Source organism: Saprolegnia parasitica (genome assembly GCF_000151545.1).
Source record: "Saprolegnia parasitica CBS 223.65 unplaced genomic scaffold supercont2.1, whole genome shotgun sequence".
In the NCBI taxonomy this organism is placed as follows: Eukaryota; Oomycota; class Saprolegniomycetes; order Saprolegniales; family Saprolegniaceae; genus Saprolegnia; species Saprolegnia parasitica.
The window spans coordinates 597,736-611,682 of NW_012156395.1; the positions used below are offsets into that span (position 1 = coordinate 597,736).

Below are 13,947 nucleotides of genomic sequence, written 5' to 3' on the forward strand. Positions count from 1 at the left end.
CGAGCAAGCAGTGCGCATGGCATGTCTCCGGTTGATCGGGCCGCGTGGCGCGTTGCTACAAGGTATCCGGAATTGGCATGGTATCCGGCAGTGCATTTTCAGGGGCCAAGTCAGTTGACGACGGACGCAGGAGACGAGCATGTCGATCTCGCAGTTCTACATCCTGAGCAGCCGCGGCGACACGGTGCTTGCGAACGACTTCCGCGGTGACATCCCATCCGACAGCAGCGAGATCTTCTTCCGGAAGGTCAAGTTCTGGGACAAGGGCGACGCGCCGCCGGCCTTCCACGTCGACGGCGTCAACTACCTGTTTGTCAAGAAGAATGGCCTCTACTTTGTGGCCACGACGCGCTTCAACGTCTCGCCGGCCTACATCCTCGAGCTCCTCACGCGCCTCTGCCGCGTCTTCAAGGACTACTGCGGCGTGCTCTCGGAGGAGACGCTGCGCAAGAACTTTATCTTGTGCTACGAGCTCTTGGACGAGACGCTTGACTTTGGCTTTGCGCAGGACACGAGCACGGAGGGCCTCAAGGTCCACGTGCACAACGAAGCCATCCTCGTTGGCGAGGCCGCGCTCGCGAAGGACCAAAAGTTCAACTCGATGATGAACCGCCACTCGAACATCAAGGCCGCGAACGCGGTCCGGAAGCCCGTCGCGAACGGCCAGCAGACCAACAAGAAGAGCGAGAACGAGCTCTTCTGCGACATCCTCGAGCGCCTCAATGTGGTCTTCTCGTCGAGCGGGCAAATGCTCAACGCGAGCATTGAAGGCAAGATCCAGATGAAGTCGTACCTCCAGGGCAACCCGGAACTCCGGCTCGCCCTCAACGAGGACCTCGTCATTGGCGCCGGCAACCACCGCCCGTTTGGCAACACATACAACCAAGTGATTCTGGACGACTGCAACTTCCACGAGTGCGTCCAGCTCGACGAGTTTGAGCGCGACCGCGTGTTGACGTTTACGCCGCCCGATGGCGAGTTTACGGTACTTGGTTCGTATCTCTCCACTGGATAGTCACAGTTCGTGGTGGTTAGGTCATGAACTACCGCTTGACGGGCGATTTCCGCTCGCCGTTCAAGATCTTCCCGTACGTCGAGGAAGTGTCGCCGACCAAGATTGAGATGGTCGTGAAGGTGCGCGCCGACATGCCCGACACCAACTACGGCGCCAACGTCATCATTCGCTTTCCGGTGCCGTCGTCGACGGTCAGCGTGTCGTGCGACCTCGGCAACAACGGCGCGGGCCAGCTCGCCGAGTTTCGCGAGAACGAAAACCAAGTGCGCTGGGCCATCAAGCGCTTCAACGGCACGGCCGAGTTTACGCTGCGCGCCAAGATTACGCTCAAGGAGCCCAACCCGCACGTGCGCCGTGAGATTGGCCCGATCTCGATGAACTTTGAGATCCCCATGTACAACGTCTCGACGCTCCAAGTGCGCTACCTCCGCATCCCGGAGCACGCCCGGCACCCGAATTATGTATACAAGCGCTGGCTCCGCTACGTGACGCAGTCCAACTCGTACGTCTGCCGCGTCTAAGTTGCGAAAATGCAAGCCGTTTTGCCACGTGTTTCGTCTTGGTCGAGGTCGAGTGGTGGATACAACCGAGGTACGACAAGATAGTGCCTTGGTACTAATATACTTTATCGCAAAGTCCGGGGTCGACGCCTACACGCTTTTGTGCGCGCCACCGGGCAGCAGCAAGGGCGTCGTTGCCGCGCTCCTCTGCCTCCAGCCGTTTGACGCGAGTGTCTTTTGTGTCTTGGTGACGCCCAAGCCGAGCCGCGGCCACCAGCAGCTCGCCGACTGGTCGACCAAGTTTAGCGAAAAAAGTACATCTGGGAGCTCAGCGCTGTGGCGCTCACGGGCGATGCGACCGCGGACCTCAAATTGCTCCAGGCCAACGTCCTGATTGCGACGCCGTAAGTCGTCGGTGGCGCAAGCGTCCGCGCATCCAGCACGTGTCGCTTTTCATCGCCGAGGACCTTCAGCTCCTCGGCGGCGGCGAGTACGGCCCGACGATGGAGATCGCGCATGCGCTTCATTGAGAGCCAAGTGGAGGACCACAGTATCCGCATTGTGGGTCTTGCCAACCAAATGGCCAACGCGCAGGACCTCGGCGACTGGCTTATCGCCTCGAACGAAAACTGCTTGACGCTCCACCCCACCAACCGGCCGCTGCCGCTCGAGGTGCGCGTGCTGTAAGATCAACCACTTTGCGTCGCTCGAGGGGGTACATCTCCGAGGCGATGCGCCCATCCAACCGCGAGAACGTGCTCCACCTCTTCCGCAACGGCGTGCTCCGAGTGCTGCTCGTGTCGCTCTCGCCCACGTGCACGCGTATTTTGTCGTGATTATGGGCACGCAGTCGTACGATGGCAAGGAGCACCGGTTTGTCGACTACCTGCTCGCAGACGTGCACCGCATGACGTGGTTTGCGAACTGGCCGCTCGAGGACCACAACGCCACGTGCACGGTGTTTTGCCGCTTCTACAAAAAGCTTCACGTGAGGTAGTCGACCGCGTCTTGCTCGCTCTCGATCGTCTTGGTAACCACCTCGGCGTTCACATGGTCGCTCAGAAAGTACTCGAGCTGCGACCATGTGAACGCCGAGGTGGTTACCAAGACGATCGAGATCGAGCAGGGCGCGGTCGACTACCTCACGTGGAGCTTTCTGTACCGGCGTCTGCTCACGCAACTATAATACCAGATGCACGGCAGCACCAACGTGCACCTCTCGGACGTGGTCGAGCGCACAGTCAACGGCCTCGCCGAGTCTCGCTGCATTGCGGTCGCCAACGAACTCGACCGCTCAACCTCGGGATGGTCGCTGCGTTCTGCTACGACTCGCAGGTCACGCCCCTTCGTGAAAAGGCCGTTGCTGCGCGCGCAAAACACCCAATTCACGACCATCGTTCAAGACCACCAATCTGCCGCTTTCGAAACCAGGACTCCAAGTACAAAACAGAAAACCCCTTTCCCAGTGGTCTAGAACCATCTCTGGGTCAGCTGGTAGTTCGTGATCTCATACAAATAGTAGCAACGGCCATGGCAGACAAGCCCACGGTGTACCCGGCGCTGCTCGCGCACGACGTGGTCGACGCCCACGCCGACCTCCTTCGCCGCGTGCAGCCGTCTGCGTAGCCGTGGCCGATGCGACGCAGCGACCGAGTCCGACGACTCGATGGACGAGCACGAGCACAAGCCGACTCCTGCGGCCGTCATCGACGCGGTTGACGAAGCCGTGTGCACGAGCCCGGCCGCGCGTTTCTGTGCGCGCTGCGAGCCGCGACCTCGTCGCACGTTGAGCGCGATCGACCTCGTCCTCGCCGCGCAGGTCAACGCAGTGCACTTGCTCCGTGCATTTTAGCGGCCGCCGACGATGGCGCCATCAACGCGCTGCAGTACCTCCTCGCGCGCAGCCCCAAGGCCCAGTGGGGCTCGATTGTCGACAACTTTGGCCGCAACCCGCTGCATTTGGCGATTGCGCACCGGCACGCGAGTGCTGTCGAGCACATGGTGTCGCAGCGGCCGCTGCTCTTGCTCGCGACGGACGCGTTTCAGCAGTCGGGCATGGAGCTCCTCTTGCACGAACTGCCACATGTGGTCTTGCGCCTCGTCCAGCAGCTCCCTGTCTTGCTGCAGATCTCCGACGACAAGAACAATACCTTCGCGCACGTGGTACGCCATCTATTATGTCAGAATGACAGACCTAACGTTGTTCTAGTTGTGCCGCGCGCTGCCGCCGACGGACTTTGCCGCGCTCGTCAACGTGCTGCCGCGCGTTATGTTTCTCACCTCGAACGACGACGACGAGACGCCCGTGATGCGCGCGTGCAAAGTCCGTCGGCGGCAGCGCGCGGCACAACTAGAACAACGTTAGGTCTGTCATTCTGACATAATAGATGGCGTACCACATGCGCGAAGGCGTGCCCGCTGCACCACATGCTAATGGCCACCTCCTCTTGCACGTCGGACGCTCCGTCGTGCTCGAGACCCCGGATCTCTTTACGTGTGCGATGCAGCATGGCCACGGCCTTGGTTTCACCATGCTGCATCGCACACGCAAAGAGATCCAGGGTCTCCGGCACGACGGAGTTTCAGAAATCGGCGTATCCCATTGGCTGACATATATCAAGCGCTTTTTAACACTTGGCTCTTTCGCGCACGATTTCCACACGTTGTCGACCTCCAATGACGACGCGAATGAGCGCGCTCTGCTCCCCAAAGGATCTTCTATCATCTTGGTATGTTGATGCGGGTGCGTCAAAAAACTTGATGATGGCCACGACGTCCCTCCAAGCCAGCAGAGTTTGTGTCTTGTCATCCCTGATTGGACAAAAATAAAATGAGCGGACCAATCCGATCGCTTGAACATGCGATCTCGGGAACCTGTGAAGTCAAGGCCACGCGCGCTCTTCAACACGGTGCTAGCAGGGACCGAACCGTTGCCGGTTGGTTGCCTGTCGCGTCGGCACCCCTATCCATTGCTGCATCGAGAAGTCTTCAAGTACAAGCGTTCATAAGCAAAGCAAATGCATTTTCAGTCATCTACACCCGCCTCTCCAATCATCGTGTTTAGTCGACCTTGATGGACGCGTAGATCTTCTTGTTGAACCAAAGCGACGCCATGACGCCAATCGTCCCCGTGAGGAGCGAGAGGGCACCCGAGACGATGCCCATGTAGCCAAAGTAGAGCATCGAGCCAATGATGTTGTGCACGTCGAGGCGCGTCCAGTAGTAGTACGTCGAGTAGAGCATGACGTAGCCGCCGCACGCGCCCGAGACGATAAACGACCGCCACCACCAGTTGTAGTCTTCGCCGCAGAGCTGAAAGTACGTGAGTACAATCGTGATCTCGGCGCACGTGCCAATCAAAATGACAAACGAGAGGAGGAGGAAGCCAAAGACGTAGTAGTACCGGTCCGTCCAGAGCGACGTGAGCACAAAGAAGAGCTCGACAAAGATCGCGCCAAACGGCAGGATGCCGCCGACCGCCGCCGTCATGACGTTGGTCATGTACCACGGCTGGAGCGGGATCGGGCGCGGAATGTTGCTCGTCGCGACCGGAAACTCGATGGCGGGCTGGCGGAACCCATAGTACGCGCCGAGGAAGACAAGCGGCACCGAAATGCCAAACCAGAGGAAGACCACGAGCAGCATCGAGCCAAACGGGACGGCGGCGTCCGAGCCCGCGCCCCACACAAAGAGGTTCAGGATGAAAAACGTCGCAAACATGATGCCGGGGAAGAGGACGCCGGTCAGCACGGTGCTGAGCTGCCAGCGCTTGCCCTTAAACATCTTGTACATGCGCGACGAGGCGTACCCCGCGACCATGCCCATGAGCACGAAGCACACGAGGAGCGCAATGATCATCTTGCCGCGGTTCGACGGCGCGAGAAACCCGATTGCGGCAAAGAGAAGGGTCACGAGCGCCATGCCGAGCAGCTGGAAGCCGACGCCGACCATGACACAAAACAGCATCGGCTGCGTCGACGGCGGGCGAAAGACGTCGGCGTGCACGAGCTTCCAGCCCGACTCTTCGCGCTCCTCCATGCGCTCCTCTTCGGTTGGCACGCGGTTGTAGCGCGAGATATCGCGGTGCAAGGAGCGCATGAGGATCATCCCGACCATGCCCGAGAGGAAGAGCACGATGAGGAGCGCGTTGATGATCGAGAACCAATGGACCTCGTCGCTGCCCGAGCCAACCTCAAAGTAAATGTCCCAGCGCGTGCGCCACTCGCGCGTATTGTCTTCGTTCCACTCGACGCTGTACGTCCAGTAGACCGTGGTTGTCGACTTGGCGTCTGTCGCCTCCTTGGTGTCGTCGTCCTTCGGGTTCGGAAGGTACAGCTCGGGATGCTCCTTTGTCGACGGGCTGCAAATGTCCATGCGCAACGGCTTCGAGTCCTTGATGGTGAACGATTCCTTGTAGTCGTAGCTGTACGGGATGACTTCAAAGTCGACGATGCGGCCTTGGTTGGGCGACGGCCCCGACGTCATGTCGACCATGTTGTTGTAGCTGATGCGGATCGTCACGTGGTTGTTGAGGCGCGGCGCCAGGTCAAACTCCTTGTTGAACGTGCCGAGCGGAAAGCCGAGCTCCGTCATGTCGTCGCGCTTGGACGAGACCGGGAGGTTGTCGACGATCCAGTTCATGCGGTACTGCTCCTTGATCATGGTCGCAAACTTCTTGATTTGCTTCTTCGTGTACGACTCGGTGCAGAGGACCTGGCACTGCTTGTTCTCGAGGAAGCGCAGCTCGTACGGCGAGTTTTCGATGCGGTTGGCGCTCAAGTACTCGCCGAGGTTCTCGCTCTTGTACTCGACTTTGGCCGGCGAGCAGAACGGGAGGTTATAGTACTCGATCGGCAGCAGCGTCTCGCGCGACGTCAGCGAGTTGACGAAGAGAGGGATCACGTCACCGCGCTCGTACGTGATCATCTGCACGCCCGGAAGGTAGAAGGCCTCGGCGACGGTCGCCGCCAGCGCCAGGACCACGCGCACCCACATGCTGCCAATTTCGAAAGTCCCGGCCCTCTGCAAGTCAATATGGGCCCTCACATGTGAAAAACTACATTTTACACGTGGCCATGGGCCAGCGCCACCGATACCAAGGTTTCTTGGACGCTGTCATGGATGGACCTCGTGCAGCACGGATAACGGAACGGACCTCTTGCAGCATGGATAACGCTCTTACAGACAAGATCCAAGGAGACCCATTGACTCTCCAAGAAGGGAAAGTACCAGGAACGACAAGTGGCCTGTCCTTGTGTCGACAGCTTGATGGGAAGGCTAGGAGGCTTCGAGCGTGTGCAGGCGACAAACGGGAGCGGCACTTGGAGAATTGCATTTGCAAAATGACTGATCCTAGTAGAGACACCGACGGGTGCGTAGGATGGGCACAAGATGCGGGCGACTGCGACGCAGAGTGGTAGCGCTCATTTTGATTGTACGTAGCCCGCTCGTGTCGCCGGGCTGGGTGGCACTTGAACTGGGTTGCTGGCGCTTGGGTGAATGCGAACGACCATTGTTGTAGCCCACTGGTTGTAGCCATCGACATGCTGCTAACGTGCACCGACTTCTTCAAACGACGAAGAACCACCCACGTGATCTGAGCAAACGACCGTATGTCTGCATGATTGGTTTGCAGAAAGGTTTGATCGACTACCTCGGACGACTAGCGACGTCGAGCTTGGACGCGCACTGCGCGGGACGCTGGCGGCGCGAGCCAAAGCAGCCACGCGCCACGCGCGACAGGTGCCGAGTGAGGTGATGAATGTGTGTTTTACTGTATTTTTCACGCCACGTGGCCACGTGGAGCCGTTTCCGGCCCGTGGCGAACGGTACACCTCCGAAACTTTATATTTGGATCCGCCGAGCGCGATGGCAGCAGACCACACAAGTCACCATGAGCCTCGCATGGCGCTCGCAGACGCTCTCGTCGCTCTCGGCGGCAGATATCTACAAGATCCTCCAGCTGCGAGCCAACGTCTTCATCGTAGAGCAGAACGGCGTCGTCTTGGACCCGGATGGGCTTGACCTGCTCGAGTCGTGCCACCACGTCATGGGCACGGACGCAACTGGCGGCCTCATGGCCTACGCGCGTGTACTTGGCCCTGGCACAAAAGGCCCAGCGCAGACCGTTCCCTTGATTGGCCGCGTCGTTGTTGCCAAGGTGGCCCGCGGTACGGGCCTCGGACGCCAGGTCATGCAAGAAGCTGTCGCGGCCGCGCAGCGCGCATACCCGGGGCAAGGCTGCCAGCTCGGCGCGCAAGCGTACCTCGAAAAGTTCTACGACAGCCTCGGCTTTGTGCGTCTTCCGGGCTCGGAGCCCTACGATGACCATGGCATCCCGCACATCGACATGAAGCGCGAGTAGTTGTTGATGGATGTTTCTAACAACGTATTGTGCATCACTTTGTGCGAGTACGTTGCGTACGACGAGGTTCGATGTGGGGACCTCAACATGACCGTTTGTTTCCATCCGCGAGGGTTGTCATCTTGATACGACATGTAGCTGGGCAACACGGACGACGGCGCGCTGGTAAACTGAACCAGGGCATTTTTGTACAGGCATGATGAATGTCCTAGATCCAGCTATTCCCACTGCACTGGAACCAGCTACATACATCGCTCTCTCGTAGGTACATCAGACACTGCGGCCGCCAACCCCCTTGTGTTGTGACGTGGTAAACAAGCAAAGCACAGCACGAGATTCCATTAGGGCTAGGGCATGCGCATCCTTGATGTCTGTCTACTCGGCCGCCGCGTCGGAAGCGTCGCGGACCATGTCCATGTGCTCGACGCTGTAGTGCATGTACGGCGCCGACGTGACGCGAAAGCCAAAGTCCTCGTAAAACGATCGCAAATACGACTGCGCGCCGATCTCGATGGCTTCGTTTGGCCACCGCGCTCGGCACTCGGCGATCGCGCGCGTGACGAGCGCCTTCCCGAGGCCTTTGCCGCGCGCACTTGGTGCCGTGAGGACGCGTCCGATCATCGGTCGTTGCTGCGTTGCGTGCTTGGCGCCTGGCCCGAGGAGCCGCGCGTAGGCCATGATGCTGCCCTTCTCCGAGAGATAAAAGAGGTGCAGACAACGCTTGTCGACGTGGTCAAGATCCAAGTACGCACTCTCTTGGCCGACGACGAAGATCGCGCAGCGCAGGTGCAGAATGTCGTACAAGGTCGACGCCGAGAGCTCGTCAAACGGACAGCAGACCCACGACGACATGACGGGATGGTGGGGTTTCTAAATGTGGCCTGTGGATGGCCTCGTTTGTGTGGACCAGACGGCGGCGGACGTTTTCCAGAACTCAAACCTGCTGTTGCCAATGCGCTTTTTGTCGCCGTTGCTTGCGGACACAGTGTCGGGGACTGGCGATTGGCGTGACGGGTTCCAGTCACGCGGTCGCCGCGACATGCTACGCCAGCGAGAGACTCTCTGGCGCTCGCTGTCACGACACCTATGATCGTCAAGCTGCAGAGTGGAGAAGGGAAGAATACAATAGTGGAGAGCAAGTTCTCTGTGTTATGTGCGGGGAATATCGATGGCCGAGTCGCGCACCAGCAGATTCCAATACTCTACAACCACGCATTGGAAACAAGAACAAGGATCTAGACCAATCCCGTACTGACGTTTCTAGGCTAGGCAATAATGTGGCCGATGCGCATTATGAATACACTAGTATTTCCCCACCGCCGCCTGGAGTGTGTGCGTGGAGTTGGAACAGTTCATGGCTTGACATGTGAGGAAGCACCGAAAATGCTGGTATCAAGCGATTGGATTGGTCCGCTTGAATTCTTTTTGGCCAATAACAGGCGACACGACGCATGCCGCACTCGCTTCGAGGGGATGCGAGGGCCACATCAAGTTTTGGCGCACACGCATCAACTTCGCAAGATGATAAAGGACCTTTCGGGGAGCAGAGCGCACCAACTCATGTCGCCATTGGAGGTCGCCAACGTAAAAAAGTCGAGCGGAAAAGAACAGATGCGTTAAAAAGCGCTTGATAAACGTCAGCCAATCCAATGCGCCGATTGTCAATTCAAGAAACGATCCAAACGTTCTACCGTCTCAACCGGCAGCAGCTCTACCGTTCTGTCAGATACTAGATCTTGTCAGGCGGTGTATTACCACCATGAGTTTCTTTTTATGTGGTCCATCGTCAAGCTACTTGATCGACCAGCAGCGTCCGCGGCCGTGAGCCAGACCCGTGTTGCTCGAACCATGGCATACTCACATCAGCCACTTGACATTGTGATCCAACAGCACTCGACAACAGCCAAGTGCGTAGCAAACCTACTTGTCTGTTTCTTGCATCGTGAATGATACAGACACTGTTTAATTGAATTTGCTTTTAGTCGAAACCAGTGCAGAGTCGCTACTGCTGGACCGTCATTTCCTCGAGGAGCGCGAGGTTGCGCGCGATGCCCGAGACGCCGCTGATGAGGCAGTTGAGGAGGAGGAGCTCTTCCATCGAGACGTTTTCGAACCGGTTGTTTTCCATGAGCCACGCTGCGTACGATCGGCGCATCGTGGCGGCCGCTTCCAGCAGCGAGAATGTCTCGACGTCGAGAATGTCGTGGGCGCGGCACAAGGCTTCCTCGACCGGCAAAGGTGCCGTCGAGTTGTCGACGCCAGGCGACAAGACCGGGATCACGTCAATGACGTCCACGGTCACGGACGCTTCGGTAATCGGCGCCAACACGGTTCGGTGCAAGCCGGGCGTCGGCATGTCGGGCGCGCGGTGTTGGAAGACCTCGACTTCGAGCTTGAGGCCGTTCTCAAGAGCTTCCATAAACTCCTCGAACGACACCTTGCCGCTCTTGTCCTTGTCGACAATGTCCATGAAATCGGCCACGTACTCGTCGATTTCGTCGATCTTCATCGCTCCTGACTGCCGAAACACGTGCTGCAGCATCGTCTTGACCTCGTCGGCGTCAATCTCGCCCGAGCAGTCGGTGTCGGCGAGCCGGAAGGCTTCCTTCATCTGCATGAAGAGCGCGGTCTGGTCGGCGTCGGCGTACCGAAAGTCCTCGCCAAAGAGCGAGTGCAGCGTATCAAACGTGTCGTGGATCGCAGCGCCAAGCTCCTTGGTGGAGAAGGCCCACGTCTCTTTTGGCGTCGCATTGTCTTCGAGCTCGGCGAGGCTGTTGCGGTCGAGCGGTCGAGCGACAAGCGACGAGGGCTCGATGCTGAGGCGGCGCGGGCCTGGCTCCGTGTGCGGATTTGCCTTCCGAAACTGGAACCACGTCACGAGCTTGTACAAGATGAGCGTGTTGTTGAGGAGCCGCTGGCAGCCATCGAGAACGCGCTCGTACTTTTGCTGCGAAAACTTCGGTCGCCACAAGAGCGGCTCCAAGTTGGCTTCGCGCAAGAGCGCTTTCTGCTCGATGAGGAGCGCCGGCGCCTGCGTCTCGACCACGTTCTGGATGTCGCGCATCTTCTCGTCGTCAATCGACCCGTTCGCGCTCAGATTTTGCTCAAAGAGCGTTGTGAACGCGGTCTGGACCAGCTTCATTTGCTTCTGCACGTTCTCGCGCAAGAGACCGATCGCCGACTGGGGCCAAAAGCAGAGCTCGACCATGATGAAGAGGATGATGCCCAGCGACATCTGCGCGAGGTTCGAGTACGACGACATGGGCATCGTCGCCGTGCCCGAGCACGCGCAGCCTTTCAAGAAGATGCCGGCGGCCACGTACGCCGAGACCAGCCCCGCGTACGACTCGAAGCCGCCCTTCCACTTGATGTACAGCGAGAATGTGACCCAAACAAAGAGAAAGAAGTTGCTGATGCCAATGACCATCGCTTGGCTCACGCAGCCGTACGAGCAAATGAAGAAGAGGATCACGGACGGTATGATGGAGCCGGCGACGACGCCGCCGACACGGTTGAGCGTCACGCTGAACGAGCCGCCTAAAAGCAAGCGCGTATGAGTACAACAAAACACAAGCACACATTGATACCGATGTGGTTGCCCATGACGTAGGCGATCGTGGTCGCGGTCGTCGCCGAGTAGGCAAAGACGTACACGGAGAGAAAACAGCCGACGAGGATCGCGCTCCAGACCTTGACGCCAGTGATGAACTTGACTTTGGTGTACTTGGCCGGGTCTACGAACGCGCCCATGGACTTTTTCAAAAAGTTGCGGACGCGCGACCCCTATTGCCCAGCATGAGCATTTGGCGTTGGAGATATTTTCCGACCGTGTTGTGTGTTTTCTTGTTGAGTTTGGACTGAAACTCCATCATGGTGGCGCAAAACGACTGGAGCGAAAAGAGAAAGAGGTTGAGTGGGATGTTGCCCTCGACGTCGGCGACCGTCGGCTTCTCGCGCAGGTAGATCTTGGTCTGCGTCTTCTGGAAGAGCTGCAGCAAGCTCTCCATTTGACGCTCGAGCTCGTCGATTTGCGTCAAATTCAGGTCTACCCAAGCATGATCAATGCGCGGTCATCGATGCAGCATAGCATACCTTTGTGCACGAGGTGGATTTCGTCCGAAATCTCGTGGAGCGCGGCGGCCGACTTGAGCTGCACGACGTACACTTGCCGCTGCAGCTTCTTCATAAAGAGCTCGTGGAGCCGTTCGTAGCGCTCGAGGTGGATCGCTTGGTTCATCGCGCGGAGGTTGTCGATGAGCGACGCATACAAGTCGATGTACGGCTTGGTGACGGACTTTTGAAACTTGAGCGCGTAGTGCAAGCCGACGCTCTGCTCCCACCACACGTCGTTGAGGAGCGCGTACATGGTGTCCTTCTTCGCGACCGCCAAGTCAAACTTGCGTTGGAGTTTGAGTTTGAGAAAGTTCATGTGGTCGACGTCCTTGTTCTTGAAGCAGTACGAGTCGACAATCAAATTGAGAAGGTCCTGGATCGTGTCGGCCGCCGATTTCGTTCTTTTTGGAGCGCGCGGATCGCACTAGGCATGTCAGCATGAGTCATCCCCGTTACATATCATTTTCGGGTCTACAAGATTGGGTACGGAATCCAGAGCACGAGAAACGCGACAAATGCGCCGAGGACGCCGAGCCACATGTACACGAAGAGGTTCATGAGGATGTAGTCGGTCGAGTAGTACGGGTCGCCGAGGTGCTTGAGCGTCGACGCGTCGTTAAAGTCGTTCGGGCTCACAATCGTCAGCGCAAAGTACAAGTTGTTGCCCATGGCAAACTTTTTCGTGTTGGTTTCCTGCATAACATCGCAGTGAGCCGCAGTGTCGGATGCATTCGATAGACATACGAACGGAAGAAGGAGCACGATCGCGTTGAAGAGCATCACGAAAGGCAGGACAGTGAAGAAGTCGTGGTTGTTGACGTAGTACGGCGTGCCGCTGAACGACTTGTTGATCTGGAGAAGCGTGCCATCGGCCATCGCCAAGGCAACTAGAAAGCAGCGTTTTTACGAGGCGAATGCATGGGACGACAGATATCGTACCTTCGTCGTTGGTGTTGAAGACGCGCGGCGTCATGACGCTGAAGAGAATGCAGTTGAAACAAAGGCCATTCCGACGCCTGCGACTTGCTGAAACATCTCGCGGACGGTCGCGCCAATGTTCTTGCCACAGGAAAAGATGCACGCAACGGCCACGTAGCTGATGCCACCGAGGATGTACCAGTCGGGAAAGAGCGCCCAGTACTTGGGATGGACGTCGCTTGTGTCAACGTTCGGGTTCTTGGTCTGCAGCATGGATGCGACGAGGACGCCGCACGCGGTGCGCACGGCGAGCTGCAGGTTCATCTTGAACTCGGCTACACCAGACAGGCGGTCAGTCCGAACTCGATCATCGTGCGGTATACAATCGCCATACCTCGTGACCGGGCTTCGGCGCCAAGCGCGCGCCGCGTACCCATGTTGATGCGCAGCTTGCCGTGCGCCTCTTCTTCGGGCCGGCTCATCTGGCGTGAGATCGTGCTCTTGCCCCGGCTGATGATCCGGCGCTTGGCCTTGGGCGTATCACCCGCGTGGAAGCTGAACGTGCTCTGCTGCTTTTCATAGTTTAAGGTCGTCGTCGGTGATGTCTGTTCGCTCCTACGTCATCGCATGAGGTCGTCGTCGTCGCCGTCCATGAGCAGTTCGTACATGGGGTGCTGCTTGGGCTTGAGCGCAAATTGGAAACTGCCAAACTTCGAGCAAAAATTACTTCGACAGCGGTGGCCAATGGCAGGCGTACCAGATGATACATCGCCTCTGATTGGCGTATTTTTCGAAGATCGCACCCCACGTGTTCGATCGGAAAGGGCTTGTCGCGGGGGCGGACCTATGATGGGCATCTGAATGGGCATGGCGTATGCGACTGCAGCTGCTAGCAGCTAACGTGCGAATGGCGCCAGGCCAAGCCGTTGCCTGATATGCTTGGTCGGCATGCACGACGAGCTTGCCGAAGCCCAACCGTGGCACAGCAGGGTGGGACCATCCGTTGGCGGCGATGTACACTTGGCATCTCCGTACCT

At 58.2% G+C, this 13,947-nt stretch overlaps 6 protein-coding genes across 6 annotated transcripts; 3 read left to right on the plus strand and 3 right to left on the minus strand.

The window, feature by feature from the left end:
* The first annotated feature begins 91 nt into the window (after positions 1 to 91).
* SPRG_00243 (hypothetical protein) lies at positions 92 to 1,567 on the plus strand. The gene is made up of 2 exons (XM_012338346.1): positions 92 to 985; positions 1,036 to 1,567. The coding sequence occupies exons 1-2, from the start codon at positions 140 to 142 to the stop codon at positions 1,534 to 1,536; spliced, it is 1,347 nt and encodes a 448-aa protein (XP_012193736.1). The 5' UTR covers positions 92 to 139; the 3' UTR covers positions 1,537 to 1,567.
* A 464-nt stretch (positions 1,568 to 2,031) lies between these two features.
* On the plus strand, positions 2,032 to 4,125 carry SPRG_00244 (hypothetical protein; the record flags this gene model as incomplete). Its single annotated transcript, XM_012338347.1, has 11 exons — positions 2,032 to 2,187; positions 2,244 to 2,312; positions 2,366 to 2,508; positions 2,578 to 2,673; positions 2,719 to 2,831; positions 3,038 to 3,123; positions 3,170 to 3,343; positions 3,403 to 3,678; positions 3,725 to 3,838; positions 3,903 to 4,009; positions 4,077 to 4,125. The coding sequence occupies 11 exons, from the start codon at positions 2,032 to 2,034 to the stop codon at positions 4,123 to 4,125; spliced, it is 1,383 nt and encodes a 460-aa protein (XP_012193737.1).
* Positions 4,126 to 4,499: 374 nt separating this feature from the next.
* Positions 4,500 to 6,528, minus strand: SPRG_00245 (hypothetical protein). Its single transcript, XM_012338348.1, has one exon. It carries the CDS (start codon positions 6,508 to 6,510, stop codon positions 4,576 to 4,578), a length of 1,935 nt encoding a protein of 644 aa, XP_012193738.1. The 5' UTR covers positions 6,511 to 6,528; the 3' UTR covers positions 4,500 to 4,575.
* Positions 6,529 to 7,373: 845 nt separating this feature from the next.
* SPRG_00246 (hypothetical protein) lies at positions 7,374 to 7,912 on the plus strand. The gene has a single exon (XM_012338349.1). It carries the CDS (start codon positions 7,409 to 7,411, stop codon positions 7,877 to 7,879), a length of 471 nt encoding a protein of 156 aa, XP_012193739.1. The 5' UTR covers positions 7,374 to 7,408; the 3' UTR covers positions 7,880 to 7,912.
* Positions 7,913 to 8,170: 258 nt separating this feature from the next.
* On the minus strand, positions 8,171 to 8,746 carry SPRG_00247 (hypothetical protein). The gene has a single exon (XM_012338350.1). It carries the CDS (start codon positions 8,729 to 8,731, stop codon positions 8,255 to 8,257), a length of 477 nt encoding a protein of 158 aa, XP_012193740.1. The 5' UTR covers positions 8,732 to 8,746; the 3' UTR covers positions 8,171 to 8,254.
* Positions 8,747 to 9,881: 1,135 nt separating this feature from the next.
* Positions 9,882 to 13,392, minus strand: SPRG_00248 (hypothetical protein; the record flags this gene model as incomplete). Its single annotated transcript, XM_012338351.1, has 9 exons — positions 9,882 to 11,416; positions 11,467 to 11,662; positions 11,707 to 11,924; positions 11,972 to 12,393; positions 12,468 to 12,685; positions 12,737 to 12,879; positions 12,932 to 12,969; positions 13,026 to 13,245; positions 13,305 to 13,392. The coding sequence occupies 9 exons, from the start codon at positions 13,390 to 13,392 to the stop codon at positions 9,882 to 9,884; spliced, it is 3,078 nt and encodes a 1,025-aa protein (XP_012193741.1).
* Positions 13,393 to 13,947: the final 555 nt, after the last annotated feature.

Bases quoted from the DNA above. Each gene is read 5' to 3' on its own strand.
- SPRG_00247 (XM_012338350.1), bottom strand. From the start codon at position 8,731: ATGTCGTCGTGGGTCTGCTGTCCGTTTGACGAGCTCTCGGCGTCGACC.
- SPRG_00243 (XM_012338346.1), top strand. From the start codon at position 140: ATGTCGATCTCGCAGTTCTACATCCTGAGCAGCCGCGGCGACACGGTG. The intron at 986-1,035 runs GTACTTGGTTCG...CGTGGTGGTTAG, and splicing joins CGCCCGATGGCGAGTTTACG to GTCATGAACTACCGCTTGAC.
- SPRG_00245 (XM_012338348.1), bottom strand. From the start codon at position 6,510: ATGTGGGTGCGCGTGGTCCTGGCGCTGGCGGCGACCGTCGCCGAGGCC.
- SPRG_00246 (XM_012338349.1), top strand. From the start codon at position 7,409: ATGAGCCTCGCATGGCGCTCGCAGACGCTCTCGTCGCTCTCGGCGGCA.